The 18758-nt window shown below is 38.9% G+C and overlaps 1 protein-coding gene across 7 annotated transcripts; it reads right to left on the bottom strand.

Annotated features, from left to right (window-relative positions):
• Window positions 1–56: 56 nt before the first annotated feature.
• On the bottom strand, window positions 57–18758 carry LOC111270855 (uncharacterized). Of its 7 annotated transcripts, XM_022851300.2 has the most exons (13): window positions 17236–17251; window positions 15060–15136; window positions 14316–14373; window positions 10250–10641; window positions 9807–9927; window positions 6179–6304; window positions 5431–5509; window positions 4801–5263; window positions 4437–4548; window positions 4118–4214; window positions 3657–3914; window positions 2910–3108; window positions 57–534 (listed from the first exon to the last, which is right to left on the bottom strand). In XM_022851300.2, exons 4-13 carry the CDS (start codon window positions 10256–10258, stop codon window positions 103–105), a joined length of 1896 nt encoding a protein of 631 aa, XP_022707035.1. In that variant the 5' UTR covers window positions 10259–10641; window positions 14316–14373; window positions 15060–15136; window positions 17236–17251; the 3' UTR covers window positions 57–102. The 7 variants fall into 7 exon arrangements, with proteins under 7 accessions (XP_022707035.1, XP_086828784.1, XP_022707034.1 ...); XM_086972658.1 differs by lacking the exons at window positions 14316–14373; window positions 17236–17251 and adding an exon at window positions 18180–18194; XM_022851299.2 differs by lacking the exons at window positions 14316–14373; window positions 17236–17251 and having other exon boundaries at window positions 15011–15136.

The raw sequence follows: 18758 nt of genomic DNA, 5'->3' as shown, positions 1-18758 counted from the left end.
ACAAAAAAAAGATCGTTTCTAGTTGGGTCTACTTTTGAAAAATAACTCACTTCTAATGAAGTTAAGTGCGTATTGGCTGCATTACTTTTTACGGGCAATATACTACATTCTTATAGATTGATAGGCCATATGATTCGTAAGCTCTCCATAATAAACGGTGGCAGTCTTGCATTTCTGGCCAATTAGGTTTAGTTCCAGTTCTATTGTCACTTGACGAGCATTTTCGATTTTCGGGTTGTGCAGGTCCTCGGCGATAGCTGCTAACTGATCAAGGCACACATTTCGCGGAAGAAGTATAGCCATATTCCTTGAAAACTGACAACAATGGCGAAGGATGGCGGCGTACGATGGTGTCATCTCACTAATATCGAAAATAGGCTTGCTCAGATATTCGGGACCGCCCCATGGAGGGCTAAACACCAAAGCGTCTATATCGCCAAAGTCCTCAGGACGCAGTTGAAATAGGTCTCCACAGCTGAAGGTCATTTTGTGTTCCACTCCATATAAAGCCGCCAGCTGCCGCGCGCTCGAAATCTGCAATTTCAAAGGGTTGAACGATGGACTACGGCATCCAAAAGAGTTATGCAGCAAATCACTATTTACATCCTTTTTTTACGACGTTTGCACGCGCTCTTAAAGCTATACTGCAATACAGACACGACTTGATCGAAACTAAAAAAAAATATCTGTAACTTCGAACGAATATATAGATTTACGCTTTTTGCTCTCGACACGTACCCCATAAGCGGGCAGATTTCTTGCATCAACTTTAAACTTCTATACTGATTTAAACTTACTTTACACTTACAAACGTAAAAACTAACTTGCATCAACTTTAAATCATTGGCTGAAATTTTTTGATCTGATCACTTCGAGATGTACTTTCAAAAAATTACGTAATTTTTGAATGAATCCGAATTAAACTTCACTCTGATTAATATTATCACATACGAAATATACTACAACAGACGTTATTAAATGGTGAGACAAGCAATATGATCACATCCTTAGTTTCGCCCGCGGACAAGTCAACTTCCGCCAGACAGAGCGTGCTTTTCAAACTGTAAACTGCACACTATACGACCATAGAAAAAGTTAGCTTAAGGGCATTGTAGAGTTGAGTGAAAAAATGACTATACTAAATAAGAAATAGTATAGTCAATATGGTTGACCGAACGATTGGCGAAATATGCGGGAAGATCAGGCTCAACAGGAATCCTAACACTTAATCTTCGTAGATGTTATAGATAATTGATCATCAGAGATGTGCTCATCGCTGCCCGAAGTAATGTATTGCATACTTAAGCCATATAAATATCCGAACGTTTGCTACCATATCATAGCATCCTGCAGTATTAGATGATCTGATGATTCACAGGGCTACAGACTATCTGTGTAGATTTTTTTGTGAAGTTGCGAAATTTAAGCGTAATGTCCTTTCGATCAGAAAATACAAAATATTTAGTTTTCTTCTTTTTTTTTACACTGTTAGTTATTTTGTTCTGTGGAAAAGCACTGGGAATCACTTCGTGATAGGTATAGTATCATCCCCATTAGAGTTTAACCGTATTTGGGATTCCGTATTCTAACGTATTTGGAATTTTTCCAACAGACATGTAAGGCGACATGGCAACCATACAAGCAGCTATTAACCAGTAATTTATTTTCGTTAATCATTTAGTTCTTTTATTAATCTATATTATAATTATAGTAATAATTATAATGGCTTAAGAGAGTTGATTTAGTTTAATTGTTTTAGGTAGATTATTAATCTTATGTATCTTGTTTACCACCTAATGAATACATTTACTGATATTGATTTATTTCCATAAATTAAAATATTAATATTTCGTAATAGTCTGGCCAATTTTGCAATTTGAACCAGCGCGGCATTACACTTGTTATTGTTATTATGGCAACGTACGCAGAGGGATGCGCATGAGCCACGCAGACCACATCTGTCCCTGTCTACTTTCTCGTTTTGAAGGTTTTTCTTCGTTCATGGCTTTCGGCGCTTAAGACTCCTAGGACACTGCTTCCAGAAGTGCAATGATGTACCAGCGCTCTGCCTCGTAACAGCCACGAGTGCTCTACTGAATGTGTTTCTCGCATTTATCTTCTTGTACGAAATATGTTTTTTTCCTCGTGATCTGCTAACGGCTTGACGACTGAGATAGCACGCCAAAGGGAATATTCTATTCCCTTGTGGAAAGGCTTTCACAGAGACATTTCGCGACGTTCGATCATCTTCAAATAGAACACTTTTTTCCTACCCAAGCAAACGAGCAGAGAAACCTTCTTTCCGTGGATATTTTGCTTTGGGCAAAGTCCTGCTAGTTGGTTGAGTTCAACCCATGATCATAGAAATGAAATACGAAATCCATTTCTGGTCGCCGTTAATACTTTGATGCACCGGACATTTTTGGTAAAAGAAGTTAGGGATAACACAATACCAGCTCATTCGGTTTCTGAAGAAATCGAAACCACAATACAAAATCTAAATGGAAATTTTTTTTTATAGCATTAGCTAAAGTTTTTGAGCTCTAAACGCTTCAAGACGCTCAAGCTGCGTATAGTGATCCAGCGGAAAATTCTTTTCGATAAGTTCGACCAGTCACGTTCTAGTAGCTGCAACTCATGCAGATCCATCATCTCGAGCTAAATGATCTCATTTTATTAGACGGGTGATGGTGATTGAGCACTAATTTTAAAATTTAATTTAAATGTCTGCTTCATTGCTATTAAAATGTGAACGATAAACCATCCAAATATTTCAACATATGCAAAGCGACACCTTGTCTCACAGCGCGAATATCGAAACAGGTGAAGCTTCGACCGAAAATGTGTTTGCGAATTATATATTAAGACGTCGCATAAGGAAGAACATTTTGAAGTAAAAAAAGCCGTACCTCATGTTCCTCGAGATCATTAGCATAGACATGTTCGATTTCGGGCATCGTGGCGCACTGAACCGCATTACCCCCTGCGCCACAGCAAGGATCCATAATTCGCAAAGGACGACCGCCTCGCGCTTTAGCCAGACCAACCACGCGTCGAGCGATGTGTTTGCCGATCTCCTCCGGACAAATTGAAAACCACGCTTCCTCACTGCGGATAAGACATAGTGCGGTTAATTCAACTGCAATACTGGAGCCCTGCGATATGTTGCAATTGTAGATAAAAAAAAAAAAAAAAAAAAACTTTGCCAGATAGATTGTGCAATATGGGTCGTTGTTGGCATACTTTCAATTAGAGCCTCGGCTGTGCGAGTCTTCGCGGCGATCAAGCCATACTGTCTAATAATATAACCGTGGGTTTGCCGAACAGCCAGACACGTACAACACCCCTTCACCGATACAGCGTGCATTACAGGCGCTCAAAATATGCGTAATTTATGCACGTATTATACAGTTCCGTCACTGCCATAAGTTTATAAATACGTCGAGTTTCGGTGTGCTTTGTTTAGAAGTTGCTTTTATTCGCTCTTAATACATAAGGCGAATCTAAAGAATTAACACTTTTTTTGAGATAGTGCATTCGTTCGACCGTGAGAGATTATCTAGGATTCGTGATTGACAAGACGAGTGAAGCTCCCAAATAACCTTTGTTATAGTTATCCTTTGTTACTATTTCCCGAGACGACAGGAGATGTTTACCTTAAGTGTAGGTCATTCCGGAATCGCGATATAAGACGATATCGCTGGTTGAAGTATTTGGCTACTTTAGGACTAGTGCCTATTGTCCTATCAGACGTATTGCCGGAGCATGCAAAATTGGCCTCGACAGGTTTGCTTTCGTTACCAGCAAAGGACTGTTGCTTGGGGTATAGTATCGCCTTCCTCTGCGTGTCATTTAGAAGCGCTCGACTCGGCGCACACAGGCCACAGGTTCGTAGGTCAAACCTGACCAGGGCACTGTAATAGGCGAAAAAAAACAAGAATACTCTAGGGTCGAATAATCAAAACCGAAATATTCGCCAGCCATTTTAACTGCACATTTCTTCACCAGAAAAAAAAACTGCCCTTATAAAGCTATAACAGCTGTGTGCTTTACATAGCTTATCATTCAAAGTTTATTAACGAAACTTTTAGCATATAAGTTGAGCGTATCCATATACCTTTTGTCGTTAAGCAACACTGCCATTTCACGAAGCATCTTCAATGTTGGCTTCCTTTCCACGCAATTAAGCGCGCACTCTGCAGGCACCATTTCCGCTGCGTGGAAGAACAAACATTAATTTCAATTTTTACACCAGAACATTCACTCCTAAATACACGTATGTATACACATAATGAAAAAGTAATCAATAAAGGCTACGGATGCACTATAATTCTTAATATGGACGACATTTATGTTCGATATTGACTGCGGGAAAAAGCATTCCTTGTGGGAACGAAAGTAAAACATTTGTCGCTATTCAGATAGCATTTCCGTACTATTTAAACAGAAAGATTGAAGACGTTGTTTTAACACGTCTTCTTTCGGCAGCGTAGCGATATAGCGGCTTGGTGTATCGTTGTCGTAGGCTGACCTCGCGTTCTGCAATCCCTATTCGAACACTCAATATTACTAAAACAGATATATAAGTAAGCTTGATTGTTTAACAACAATTGTCAACACTTTATAGTAAGGACTTATTAATATAAAACAGATTACTTAAACGCTTATCCGGCTCGGTAATCTTTGCAAGTTGACTTCAGTACACTTGTCTGTTTCCCGCCTGAGTTCCTCAAAGTTATTATTGTATAAGGTATTAAGCTTCTTTTGAAGGGTAGTCGTTTTCAAGAGAAGCTGATTTACCTGCTGTATCTGCTCTTCCTTTTCATATATCCCTAGTTTACAAGGAAAAGGTTGCGGTTCCGCCACATCGGAAGATCGCGAGACTGGAGTGAGCTGACCATCCGGACCAACATCACAGGCCAACAGAATTCTGCCGAGTCCTTTAACAGCGGTACTTTTAGTGGAAGCAGTGGCTTTCTCGCTAATGCAGGCTTGATTAGATGTGTTAGGGACAAGCATCCGCTCAGATGGGGACGTGTTGCTGGTGCTATCACCATTGTTATTAATAGCGCTATTGTTATTATCGCTGTGTTTTTTCTTAGAATAATAGTGAAAAAGTGGGAGTCGTGGACAGTCCCCAGCATGTGACCGACTAAGGACAAAGCGAGTTCGACCACACGAACCCGTTGCAACCACACGATATGGTGGCGTACCCGAGTCAAGTCCGCAAAGAAAATACGAGAAACCTGCTGCCAAACACCCTCTGGAAATAATGGAGGTCACTTTAAACGTACTTGTGTATTTTATGCATAACTTTAGCAATTTGTGGCCTTGCATGAAGGTCTTTTCGAACTAGGAATAAATTATTTGAAACGACAATGCATATCAGAAGCACTATACAACGATCGTCACGAAATTTCAAATTCTTACCTATGTCCAATATGTTCAGGTTGGAATGCAGAAATGAAAACCTCTGCATATTGTGTCCCCATGACAATTTTGTAAGCGCCTACAAAAAAACAAACAGGTCACAGAGCATATCGGACATTCAGACATATATTAAGGTTTTTTCGGCTCGTTGTATGAATGTTTTTACCTGTTAAGAAAGTATCAAACAAGTCTTTAAAATGTAATTCCTCTTAGAAATGTTACAATACATTTTGCTAGTAACTTATAGAGGAAAATTAGTTACTAACTTTTATCTTTCTTACGGTCAACGATAGAAATAGAAATTAACGAAGAACACAAAGTTTCAATGTTAAATTGCTACGAGCAAGACGTTTCTTGTTGAAATGATCTATCAAGTATAGCAGTGCCAAACATCGATTTAATTGTTTCCACTTCTCCCTATCCTAACTTTCTATCTATCAAAAAAAAGTTTTTTTTTTTTGCATATAGTACAAAAAAAGTAAAATACGCTTTTACTATTCTTATACTTTATTTGCCTTAAATCCTAAATACTACGATTTGTAAACGATCTAATTCAACTTTCTGTGTTTGATTGTTTTGCAATGGATGAACTTTTTCACATGTAGCTTACCGTAAAAAATGTTCTGTAAATTACCGATAGTAATAATTTTATGATACAATTAGCAACGGCAGTATTTTCGAATGAGGCTGACACGGCGATCCGTAGCTTAGTAAAACAATAAAACAAAAAAAAAACCGAATAACTTACCAGCCTTAGCAGCAGCAGCTGGGAAAACAATCCCTGGTTGACCCTGATTACCTTGTAGAATCTTTGCATCTGTAATTATCTTGTAAATGCGCAAAACTGTCTCCATTGCGGCTAACGCTAGCCCACCTGCATTTTGTATTCGAAAAATATCTATATTAGAACTCACTCTATTGATCTTTGACTCCATGAGTGCAGTTCTCGGGGTAAAATTGTTTGGATCTTGTTCTGTAAAAAAGGTAGATTTCTGCTCTTGTTTTTATTGGCCAGGACGCATTTCACGTGAAAAGTCGGTGTCCCGCGCACACATAAACAAACACTCGTTTGTTGCAAATGCAATTAACAATCTCATTATTTTTTTAGACATTGCAGCACATATAGAGTACCCATTGTTTTGTACAACCCAGCATAAGCTTAACATAATAGCACACGGGAAGTTGTTACACGCTGCCGTACTTTACTTACACTAGGTCTGCAGTTATTTCTTTATTAACAGCACTGCAAAACTCAGGACGAATGTTTCGCAAGATTAGTATGTCGTCTGCCCGGTAATGGCAAAGTATTGCGCAAAATACATGACAAATACGCTCGTAAATTTATGGAGTTATCCAGTGATCTGAAGCACGAAAAACCTTAATAAACAGATTGAATTTTGAAACTGCAAAAACTTTGTGGCACTAGAGCGACCGCCGAAGTAAGTGGCTAGGCTGCATGATGCTGCACGCAGAACAAACATGGGGATTTTCATCCAGGCTCATATGATACTCATGCACGAACTCTAAGACGTGCGTTTGAGCCGAACGGCGGATTGTAGCTGCCATTTCCGAATAATACCTCGTTGTAGTGTATAGTCCTTGTCAAAGATCCTAGATCTCGAGAAAATTTAGCTTTCGATTTCTAGGTAACTCGCTTAACCACGTATTTTTAACCGTAAGATAAATGTTTCAAGTTTTACACCCTGAACGGCGTAAGCATTACAGCAGATGGTTGACCACCAACATGAAATATATATGACTGTTCCAAGATTTGCACAATATATTAACTTTACCCTAAGTTTTGTAGCCTGGCACGTTGCCGCTGCAGTATCGCCTTGACCTATTTTCAAACAGCACAAGGTTTTCAGCTGACTCGTCAAGGTTTCCTTGTCCTATTTATGACTCAAATTATCAGAACTACTCGTGCAATGATTCGCTTTCGTCATATAGCCGCAACATTAACTTTCCAAAATGTTTATTAGTTTTTGTTTTTTTTTCTACCCGCAAATAGGCAATTGAGGACATTGACAAACTATAATAAGAAACTGATCCATACGCTCGTGTAACATGCCCCTATCCGAATGTTAACCTCAGCGTCTAGCTTGTCAGTAAATGCATTTGGCGGGCAACAATCTTACATGTTAGTTCTATCCTACATAAGTGTAGTGTGTAATAGTTGCCTATGTAAAAGGCTCTCCTCTTAGTCGGTTACCTTTTGTTTCATCATTCAGGTAACTATATCTGGGTGATCGATTATCTTTGGTAACAACTATATTTGTAGTGAATATATAAAGGACCGCCGCGCTAAACGTTGCAAGTCTGCCACTAGAGAAGTCTAGAAAATAGACTTCTGTAATAAAGAATAAATAATAGAATAAGCTAGTTTTTTTTTTCTGTTTCCCATTTTTTCTCGATTTTTTTAGAGTGATTAGGCCTTAGAGCTGAGACTGGCATGTTGCCAAATTATCGAAAACATCAAAAAAAAAAAAAAACTCAGAATGGGTCAATACGGGACATAGATATTAAAAGCAACTTCAGTTTTTTTTTGCCGAAAAGGACTTTTATAATGTTTAGTGCAATTATCATTACCGAACATTCGTCGTATTACACGCCACCGTAATTAGCAACGTGTCGTACGTCATTGTTTTTGAAAGGTATATATGGACCACTTTATTAGCGTAGTAGAGTTTAATAATATTGTCGATATATACAGCACACGACGAAAAAAATCACGATCGCAAACTTGTTATTTATACTAGGTATACATAGTTCCAATATTTTGACCGGTTCTAATGCGGTTAGAATGGTTTTAGATAATGATAGGCATATCGTTATTATTCCTTTTAGTTCTCGAGAAAAATTTACGCTGCACAGCAGGACTTCATGTGAGCCTACGGCAACCTAATTTTAATCCTTGATCTGTTTAGCTTGCCAGTAAGTAATCTCAGGCCGTTTTAGAAAGAAAGGCGTTTTCTCTTTGGTTTTATTAAATGACTGATTTCCTTGCCTGAAATCACTAATTGTCCATATGATCCCACCTCTGACGCATATATTCCCACCTTGTGGAACTGCGCGGGCCAACGACGATCCAATGGGCAGATTTTCAAAAATGAATGAATCTACCCATTTCTCACTACTTAGAACACATAATAGAAGAATCCTTGCTGAATGCACTGATCTACTTGTAGCACCGAATTTTTCAACGAGCCCATTAGGAACGACAAGCCCCCTTTGCCTTACATTCGAATGTGTATAGCTCATACTTCGTGTACGGAAAACATTATTCTAGCTTGATTGATTTCCTTTGCCACAACTTTACAGGATAGGTCCTCGATGTATGCTATCTGATCGTTGGGGGCATTAAAGGATTCAGAAATCATATGTGTACGGGGTGCGTAATGGAAGTTACCGGTCGATTTGGTATATGTTTTCGGTGGTAAACGATTAGAAATTATAGGCAATAAATATGGCGACAGTGTGCCCCTGCAATAATGGAAAATGACGGTTCGAAACAACATTCCCATTGACGAAGGAGACACCAAAGCAACTGACCATTAAATCCGAATGTATTGACTTTTTAACAGATTGAGTGAAGCCAAAAAGATCTTGAACCGATGAATGAGCCACAACGTCGTTGTAGTACGGATCAGCACAGATGTTGATCCGACGACAGTAACACGACGTAATGCTAAGGACTCGAACAATTGAAAAGCACTCTGCGACTAATTTCGAATCAGAGGTTAGACCAAAACGAAGGTATTGGATGTAAACAACGTTTTCTGTTAACAGGACAGAGCGCCTGCTCTGTTGCGCAGGACATAATCAAGTTTCTTGAAGCTATGGCAGAGTTCACCGTTGTACGACGGTACCGATAAATGGTCTCCCCAATCTTATGAGTGGGCTTTCCTCAGTTTATTATGACAAGCGATCTAAAATACAAAGTACACATAACAACCCCCGAAAGCAATACACGACGTGAAACACTGCATTCGTGAAGTGATTGATGAAATGCACGTTAAACTATGCAAAATTACGCGAAAAAAAAGTATTGAAAAAAGGTGAGCCTTGGCAGGACGTTGAGTACAAACTAGACCCCCTGGGCTGGGCTAACAGAAATAAAAAGCACGCAGAGAAACTTGCCATTGTGCTTCATTACGGGAATATTGAAACTCAAAATCGAATTATACCCTTTCGTTCCAAAATTTTTCGTATATGCTCTGATAACTATAATACTTGAAACCGCTAGCTAATCCTAAAGCGCTTTGCGAAATCGAAGCACATCCACCTACACCCCACCAACGGGATCGATGAACCGCAGGAGTGGCTCATCTCATAGCATTGATGGCGTCAGACCATTACGCCTTTTTTTGACCAACCGGTCATGTTGAAGTAGACAACAAATTTCGGAGTGATTGCGCCAGTTTGATAATCAGGGTACACGAAAACCGGTGAACTGCGAACCGCCAAATCATAGCCCGGCCCCTTCAAGTGAGTCACCTGTGGAATAATGTGATCATGCATTGCTTGTAACGATTCTGTGGAACTAGAACTTATATGAAGCTAGGTTTGACTTCATTAAGTGAGGATCAATATAGCGTCCATTGATAAGTTGTAGCGTAATTTTACTAGAATTTGGCATTTCTGCAGCAAAGCTTTTGAATATAGATTAAGTAAAATTTGGCCAGCTTGCAAAACGAACGATAAAATTTATTCCACATTATCACTAAAAGCTGTGACAATATGTATACCAATAGATTATTTAATAGATTACAAAAAAAGATTCTCGTTTATTCTCGTAAGAATTGAAGAATGAATTTACCTTCGCCATCCGAGTTTCCAAATATGGGTTTTGTATAATAGGTTGATTCCATAGAGTCGAGCTGAACCATAATGATGCATAGGGTGCAGCATCCTTGGGAGGTTTTACATTTTGCTGATTATCGCCATTTGCTTCAGTGAGCGTCCGCTGTTCTAATATGGTACGAATTTGAGTAGCTTGTGCCAGGTATCGACTACCTTTTAAAATATCCTTCACGCCACGGAAAAGTTGATTGTACTTGTTTTGAAGTCCATGCCTGCCTATTTCCACCACTTCATTAGTTTCGTCACCCTGTTTTTGTGCTAGCGACAAAATTGAAGGAACGAATGCATTGAGGTTTTTTTTTAATCACAGGTCCAAATGCACAAGGTCTCCCAATAATATTCGGCACCCTGAAAAAAAAATACGATTGATCGACCTTACTAACATTTGTCGGTACGTATATTTAATAACCATATCGAGGTGCTGCAATGGCAGAGTGAGACCCAAACTCCATGCTTATTTAGAGATTTTCTAATTGTATATAAATAAATCAATAAAGTTCTTATTATCAGTCTATTGCAGTTTCGTTTGACGGATGTAATCGTTTTAGTGCTTGCAAGTTGTAATTTATTCGAGACCGGCCCTCTGGCGCCATCGACGATACGCTCACCGAAGTCATATTAGTGCTGGTAGATTTAAGCAGTTGCAAACACTGAGACATTAAATGATTACCCCACGTGAAAGATCTTCTAAGCAACAGTACCGGTTATCTACCAATATTAGATCCCCTTAAAATCTGCAAGTTACTAGTTTACCGATGAGCATATAGAAATGTATAGCTGGATGATGAACCACGGTGCTTCCGAACGTTAAGTATTTCATAGGACCTTATCATTACCTTCCTTTAGATTTTCCTTTAGATTAGAAGGGCGATCCATGTTATCGTTCATATGTAGAGAAATTGCCCACAAATGGCTAAAGATGCAATTAGGCGTTAGGCGCATTTATATTTTTTTAATTTTACGTGTAATACACACACACACACACACATTTCGTAATGAGCATGAAGAAGATCTGCACCTATCAAAAACGTTCTCACTCATATAGAATAGACCGGACATTTGGTGAAATCTATCTCTAATGTTTTTGTTTTTTATTTAACAAACCTGGTTTTTTCGCATTGCGATAGCTGGCAATAGCCAAAACCGCTAATAGCACACAGCAAAAAAGAAATAGATTGTGTACATTATCGCGCAATAGGCGAGAGGTCGACGGACGAGCAGTGATCGCGTTTAGCTACCATTGCTACTCTTCGCGGCCAAAAATGAAGCTCAAATTGCTGGTCATGTCCTGTCGATAGGCCTGTTGATCGTATTTAAAACGGATTTAGTTCATCAAAGTACTGATATATTTTGTTTCTTTCCGTTAACCAATGTCGTCAAATCGCCAGTATTGTTTAGAGTTCTCCTAAAGACCCATATTGTCTCTTTCGAAGTGGCGGAATCGTGACATAAAAATAACTTATAATCCTCAAAATGGTCCACTTTAAGTAACTTACAGCAGGACTAGGTAGGTTATTTGAAAACGAATTGCAGTCGCGGAAAACTTGGACGACAGTCTCTATCTATAAAATCTATGAAGTTGTTTGCAAAATTGAGCGATATAATTAATGATGATAATCTATACAATTATCGGCGATTTAGATAAAGAACGACCTAGATGGTTATGCGCCCTAGTTTACAAAGATACAACTGCGTTATAGTGCGATCACTACAGATAGCTGACAAAACCTTTCAGATTCGATATTTGTAAGAGAATTTTCGTGCCACAAACTTACAGGTAGTAAAGTAACACATAGACGTTCGGTTTCTCCAATGTTTGTAGCGACATCGGGGGGGAGGATTGCAGGACTGAGAGATTTTTAATTACCGTGTTTCTATAGCTTGGTGAAGAAACACTAGGACATGATTGTCTTAAGCTCGCTGACAGGTTTACAAAGATTGGCATTCGGGATAAACACACGTATCAAGATAAAGGCCTTTTATCAGCTTCCTCAACGATCATAATGTGGTGTGCCGATACATATAGCCATATTACAAAAGCTATACGCAATTAAAATAGCTATAGAAATTTGCTTGTTTTACAGGACACGCATGAGCAGACGACAGGTATACGCCGAAGACTGTTTAAGTAACATACCGAGTCGATTCACATACGATAGATTAGTGCGATCAGTAAGAACTCCAGCGGTACATTTCATCCGTATTCCGAAATACGAAATCACTGCTTGTCCTTTGTCCGAATAAATCCAGGGAGTGCTATGTCCACGAAAGCGTTGTTCCTTTGATGCTTATCTATTTAATTGACGCCCAGCATCGCATGAAACGATATCGTATGGACGGTAGCTATAACGCTGCAGAAGCACTGCAAAAAACAGGCGTTACCAATTGTTTACTTTTATCACCGTATTTTCATACGTATATTGAACCACACGGCTCAATAGGGGCTCTGTGTTCCGACTGGCTGGACAAAGTGTTTGTTAATATTATCCTTCAATAAAACAGTCAGTCTGTCCTTTAATTGAGACCTTATGCCTGGTCAGGTACACACAGAATAGCATTTGTTTCGAGTCGGCCCCACGGAACGCAATACAATACAGAGCAGAACAGCGAGCATACCGTCACGGACGGGCGTCATTTTGCCTGGTTAGCAAAAAAAACGGCCCAGGCCGTTTACCTGCTGTGCAGCTCTGCTTACCGGTGTGTTTATACCTAATAATTAGTAATAAAACAATAATCACGGCAGTCCTAGAAAATACATTGTCAAGTGATGAGATTAAACGAGAGAAACATAGATCTTCCTTGCCGCTCACGTCTATATTACGTAACTGCTGTGCGCAATACTTAATTTCTAGCGCAGGCAAAAATCATATCTGTTCATAATGCGAAACTGCTTTACGTGGCTCATTTCAAAAGAAAGACGACGTGCTGCGGTGTCCCGGATGACATATGTAGACGTATGGCTATTAAGCTCTTGAATAGAAAAGGATTTCTCTAACGAATCCTAAGATTTTTTTGTAACGGTCTTTTGCTATTTTAACAGAATAACAAAGAATGACCTCTATTACACTTCTCATAAGTTCGAGAATATAACCAATCTTTTATTGTTTATTTACTCTCACCTTGCCGCGACATAACGACTGCGAGCTTTTATCTAGTTATTATTACTTCTCCAAAATTGCTAGACTCGCGTGCAGGTGTTATCTAACAGATTCAGCTGAACTTAACTAGAATTATTATGACGAAAAATATAGAAAAAGATAAAGTAACCTAGAACAAAATGAGAACCTTTCAATTTGTTTATAAGTTAGTCTTTCTACTTTAGGGATTAGCAAAAGCTACTAGGCGACATGTCGCTTCGTACTGAGGTCTACTGCAGTATTTCGAAATTCTGCCTTCTCCTAGAAAAAGCGCGAACGAATGGCGACAGTAGTAATAATACATACATTCGAAAATTTGGAAGTAGTTCGTATTTTGAATACGGTTATATTTTATGATCTAACGAATTAGTTCATTGAATTCAGAAGATTATCAGATAAATTTGTCACAACAATTTGAGACGATCCGTGATTGGATTGATCGTGCCACTTGTACAGACTGTAGTAAAGTATTTAGCTTACATCACATGAACCTTGCAGCTTTTCAGTAAAATGGTAATCAAACAGAAACTGCAGTTTAAATTACTACCCGAGCCAGTTACGAACGCTGACGATTAGGAATCTTTGTTACTCGGTAGGTTGATTTTCGCCAAACACCAGTAAATCGTACCTGGATCGCATTTTGTTTTTTAAAATTTTAAAGTATGTTAGGAAATTCTGAATTAGGTACATTTTCAAACCGTAGTTTTATTATGAATAGCTGTTATTTCCATAATATTTCCATAATGTTTGAATCTTGAAATTTGCGTTCATACCACTTCTACTTACCCCTTACCGGTGGACCGTACGTTGTAAAACGTTTATATCTTACTAAAACAAACTGAGCCGTTACAGAGTTGGTTGTAAGAACAGAGTCGTGGTACTTACGTACGCAAGCTGGGTTCAGCATTAGCTGAACGCTGAGTAATGCATTCCACTCCCAACGCTGAAAATATATTGTATGATGACCTGCTAATTTCTTAGCCTAAAAAGTGGAATGGCAATTTTCAAAAAGTGTGCATGATTATCAGGCGAGCATTTCAGGGCATCGGGATAGCCAGTTTGCTTCTCTGCTGTATAGCCCAAACCGTTATTTCTTTCAACACCGCAAAAAGGGTTTGTTTTTTTCTTTATTAGTATTTTTATAGCAGATAGTGTATATGGCTTATTTGTATAGGGAAAACTAGAACTGTGTTGCATAAACGTACGAACTTAAAAATTCTAACTAGTTAACATTTTGAAAAATGGTAGACATACTCTGTGAGATACAATCGTTAAGGTGGCTATGAAAGCGGTGAGCCTATAGGTAAATCTGATTGCCTCTACAACAATGTAAAACTATTTCTCTTATTTAAGTAAGTATTAAACTTGTGTATATACGCTTATGAAGAATGACGTGTACACATATTACATATTGATTAGATTCATCCTCTAGAATATGGGGGCCCTCGTTTTTCACGATGGCAAGCTTTTGGACGCGTAAATTTTATCCCGCTTACTTGCAGCCTCAATATGGTTTATTGTAAGCATCAGATAAAAGGGGGAAGAACTCCGATAATTAGTCGAACTGCGTATCTGCTTACCCATTTTGTTTTCAAGTAGTTATCATATGCAGGTTTATAATGTTCTTACCGGGATCAATGTGCCACGATAGATTACTGAGCGTATTCATGAGGTTTTCATATCGTAACACAACAAGGCCGACCCCCCTGCAAAACATCAGACAAACAAAAAGCAACTGTTAGGTACTCAGATGCTGTTGACAATTTGCTTATCAGCTGTAGCAAAATACGAAATGTATATGATATTTTATATCCCAATTCAATCGGCGCTCACTGCAATAAATTGCCAACCCCGAGACGTTTAGTTAGTCGTACGGTCCATGACTAATACAGTGTTCTTAATTCTGTATTCTTGTAAAAAAAAATTATCGCTGGACACGACCCAAGGTCGTATACATATATTTGGTTCCGCTCAACAGTAACGATTAAAGGTTTCTATCTTGCTCCTACATCAACGCTATCATTATAGCTCTGGTTTTTGAAGGTCCTAACGGCTATGCCCTCACCGTCACTATACTTTATGGTGTTTCTGAATAGCAAGGACCATTCAGAGTAATGAGCCCTGTCGATATCCGGAGTAAACTCGCTACATTATTGCAGATTGTTGGGTAATGTGAAATCTATACAGGCCTGTTTTTCTGGCCTTAAAGCTGATATTAGCAACCTGCCAAGGATAGTACCATCCTTGGCAGGTTGCTAATATCTAGATCTAATTCTTAGTGGACGTAGTTTAGACATAAGATTCACTTATATCTCGAAACCAGAATCGGAAACAAATACCTCTTTACAATCACGTCTTACATAGTAGAACAGAATCGATCTGATCAGCGCATGCGCGTCCTAAGTTAGCTTTATTTTAATCATAGCCGTTTGAATGAATGCGTATAGCTATTATAAGCCAGACGTATCGCCTTAGAATAATGAGTGTTCTTAGATCATCAGTAAGTTCCGCATTTAAAAAGTACGATCGTTACATTTTTCCTTAGATCCATCGACCGTGCACTGCATACACTGCACTTCTTAAATTATATATATTGTCTCTTTCGTTCGTTATAGAAATGCAAAGGGCTCATTGGTCCTTATGGTGAGTAGGAAAAGGCAAGGCGCAGGGTAAATAATGCTTGATAAGGCTGAACAGCCGAACAGACAGACAGGTCCCTTCCATACTGACCTGAAGTTTTACCTCAACCCTGAATGATTTGATTCTAAGTGGACGCTGTAATGAGGGTACAAATATATATGTATATTGGCTAACTTAGCGAAATTTTTTTTAGCGAAAAAACAAACAGATTTTATAGGGCCAATAGCAGCACATTCTATTTTACTGCTGACCAAGCGATACACTCACTGTTAGTTGTACAAGTATATTTCTGGCTCTGGATTTCTGGCTTATCACCTTACTATCAGCTCTCGTACGCCACATTCTATCAGCAGGCGTTCGTTTTACTCGTCATTCATTGAAAAATAATTGCAACGAAAATGACGACTTTAATTTTATGTTTATCGTTAATTAGTAACTAATAATTATCATTGATACTAACCTAATTTTCCTTTTAAAGAGGATGCAGGTTTCGGTATTAATCATTAAAGATCAAGCTCGTAGACGACCTAGCGATAGTGCCATTGAGGCAGTACTTCGAATTGTATGCAAATCAAAATGCTTGTCAGAATATTGCCTGCATAGACGACATATATGTGAGCAAGTCATCTGTTTTTTCTACCATATCATTATAAATGTATAGTATATCACTGTAGTTACATATACTTAAGCCTTTGCAGAACGTATGGCTAACTAAGTAATTAAATTATTATAGGCACTGCGGAACCAAGTAAGTCCTGCTCGAGATCATAGAACACATGCAAATTTGTTGGAACATAAAAATCACAGTCACAGATACGATAATTCTTGGATCGGTAGCGGTATAATGGTATGTTTATTATTGTTAGGACTATATTTTAAGACCAGTTTTTTTTGGTACAAGAATATTTTTCGTTTTCCTTTTTAGCAATATAAAGACTAAGGAGTAAATAGAAGATTAGCTGCATCAACGTATATCAGTACTTTAATATTTATAGACTGTTGTCAAAGGAAAGGGTCTACGCCTACTGAAAGGCCACAGCGTAGGCATGATGTTCAGGCTTAACGAAGAAGCCTAAGGCTTACACAAGGTAAAATGGACAAATGTAAACGCTTTCCAGTTTCTTCTCGCTTTACGATTCACAAGAAAGGGTACGATTCGACATACCCTGACTGGCGATGAAGAACAGATTTCACTGCTACTGGGGATACGAACATGTCTCCGAACATTCCGACAGGCGTACTCAATGTCCTTAACTGTTCCACGCAAATTTTCAAAGATTCATTACAGTTATACATAAATCATATGGCCGTGCTCAACTCCAAACTAGATTTTAGAATTGAACGCGTGTGAAACTGGTTATAGCTTATCGGCAGTTTCCTTGATTTTCATATAAGTACTTGCATGCCTCTGAAAACTTCTAAAGTGAGTTGTGCGAGACAAACAAAAAAAAGAATCAAGCTATACCATTATAAGCACCGACACACAGAAGTGCTATAACAGCACATATCGGGCAAGTGGCTGATAACGAGTTCTTATGCGTTGGTAATGCGGACGGCCTGCAGGCCGTTGTCGACATGTTCTCACCTTGAAAGTAATTGACCAATCTGGACCCTTCAACCAATATCAGATTTATTTTTTTAATATATGTGAAACAGTTTGTTCTATGCGAGTCGTTCAGGTTTTTAACCTACGTTCAATCTATTATAAATCCAGGAGGAAACTCCGAGAATTAGTGCACATAAGCGATAACTGTTGACTCTGATAGAAATAACCTTTTGATCTATAATCCTTACCATTCAGCAAAAGACTCTAGCTGATGGGAATGTAAAAAGTTTGGTTGTAGAATAAGATCGAAAAAGGAGTCTGTGCGCCGATTATAACTATTATTTCGGTCGGAAGAACGCGCAGTTTGTGACACACTTATTAACGGCAGGCGCCTATCTTACCACCGCAAAAAGAACAGCCTGTAAGTTTTGGAGCTAATTTCAATTTACAAAAAGAATGAATAGCGGAAATCTGCTGAGTGAATGTTATAATTTCGAAACTTTTCGATATACATTTGCGCTCCACTCCCTTCCCTAATTTACTGCTCTCTCGTCAAAACTTACGTTTTAAGCAGACTTGGTATAAGAAGGTAGCACATGCGATGACTGTATCATTGACAAAAGCTGCAGTAGCACTCGCCGGTCCATTGGCGGAAAAGTTTATCCGCATCTTTTCCCGTACAATTCTTTTGCACGATAACAGTGACAACCCTGACCCTGAGCGGTCTGCACGCTAGCTGCCAACCGTGTATTTAATAGCCTGTTCTACTTATTTTCGTCTGGTATTAATGTTCTGTTGTTTGTACGATATTTTCACAGATAAACTATTAATTCTTTTAGCAACATTGTAATGCACGCGCGTGCACACAAGACGACGACACTCGTTTCTTTACGACTGCTTCAGCTGTTGCTGCTACAGCTTCTGCTATTGTGATGACTGCGGACAGAATCACTCATTAACGTCACGTTTCTCGCGTCTGTACGGGATCGCAGCTGTGTTTCATGCGCAGACGAGCGACTCGAGTGTCCGCCCCTTCGTTTGCCGTCTGCGTCGGTTGTTGCAGCTAGCGGCGAACAGCAGCGACAATGATTCCGCAGTGGTTTGTATTGGCCTACACTGCTCTTGCGGCAGTTACTCGACGC

Source organism: Varroa jacobsoni, unplaced genomic scaffold (assembly GCF_002532875.2).
Source record: "Varroa jacobsoni isolate VJ856 unplaced genomic scaffold, vjacob_1.0 contig00148, whole genome shotgun sequence".
Taxonomy (NCBI): domain Eukaryota; kingdom Metazoa; phylum Arthropoda; class Arachnida; order Mesostigmata; family Varroidae; genus Varroa; species Varroa jacobsoni.
This window is presented reverse-complemented; position numbering and strand designations above follow the sequence as displayed.

What these genes read in the sequence shown, in the direction of transcription:
- LOC111270855 (XM_022851295.1), bottom strand. Translation starts at nt 17,297, where the DNA reads ATGTTCGGAGACATGTTCGTATCCCCAGTAGCAGTGAAATCTGTTCTT. An exon ending in TCAATCTTTCTGTTTAAATA is followed by an intron (nt 4,215 to 4,436) that starts GTACGGAAATGC and finishes TCTTCCACGCAG; the next exon opens with CGGAAATGGTGCCTGCAGAG. An exon ending in GTGTTGCTTAACGACAAAAG is followed by an intron (nt 3,915 to 4,117) that starts GTATATGGATAC and finishes CGCCTATTACAG; the next exon opens with TGCCCTGGTCAGGTTTGACC.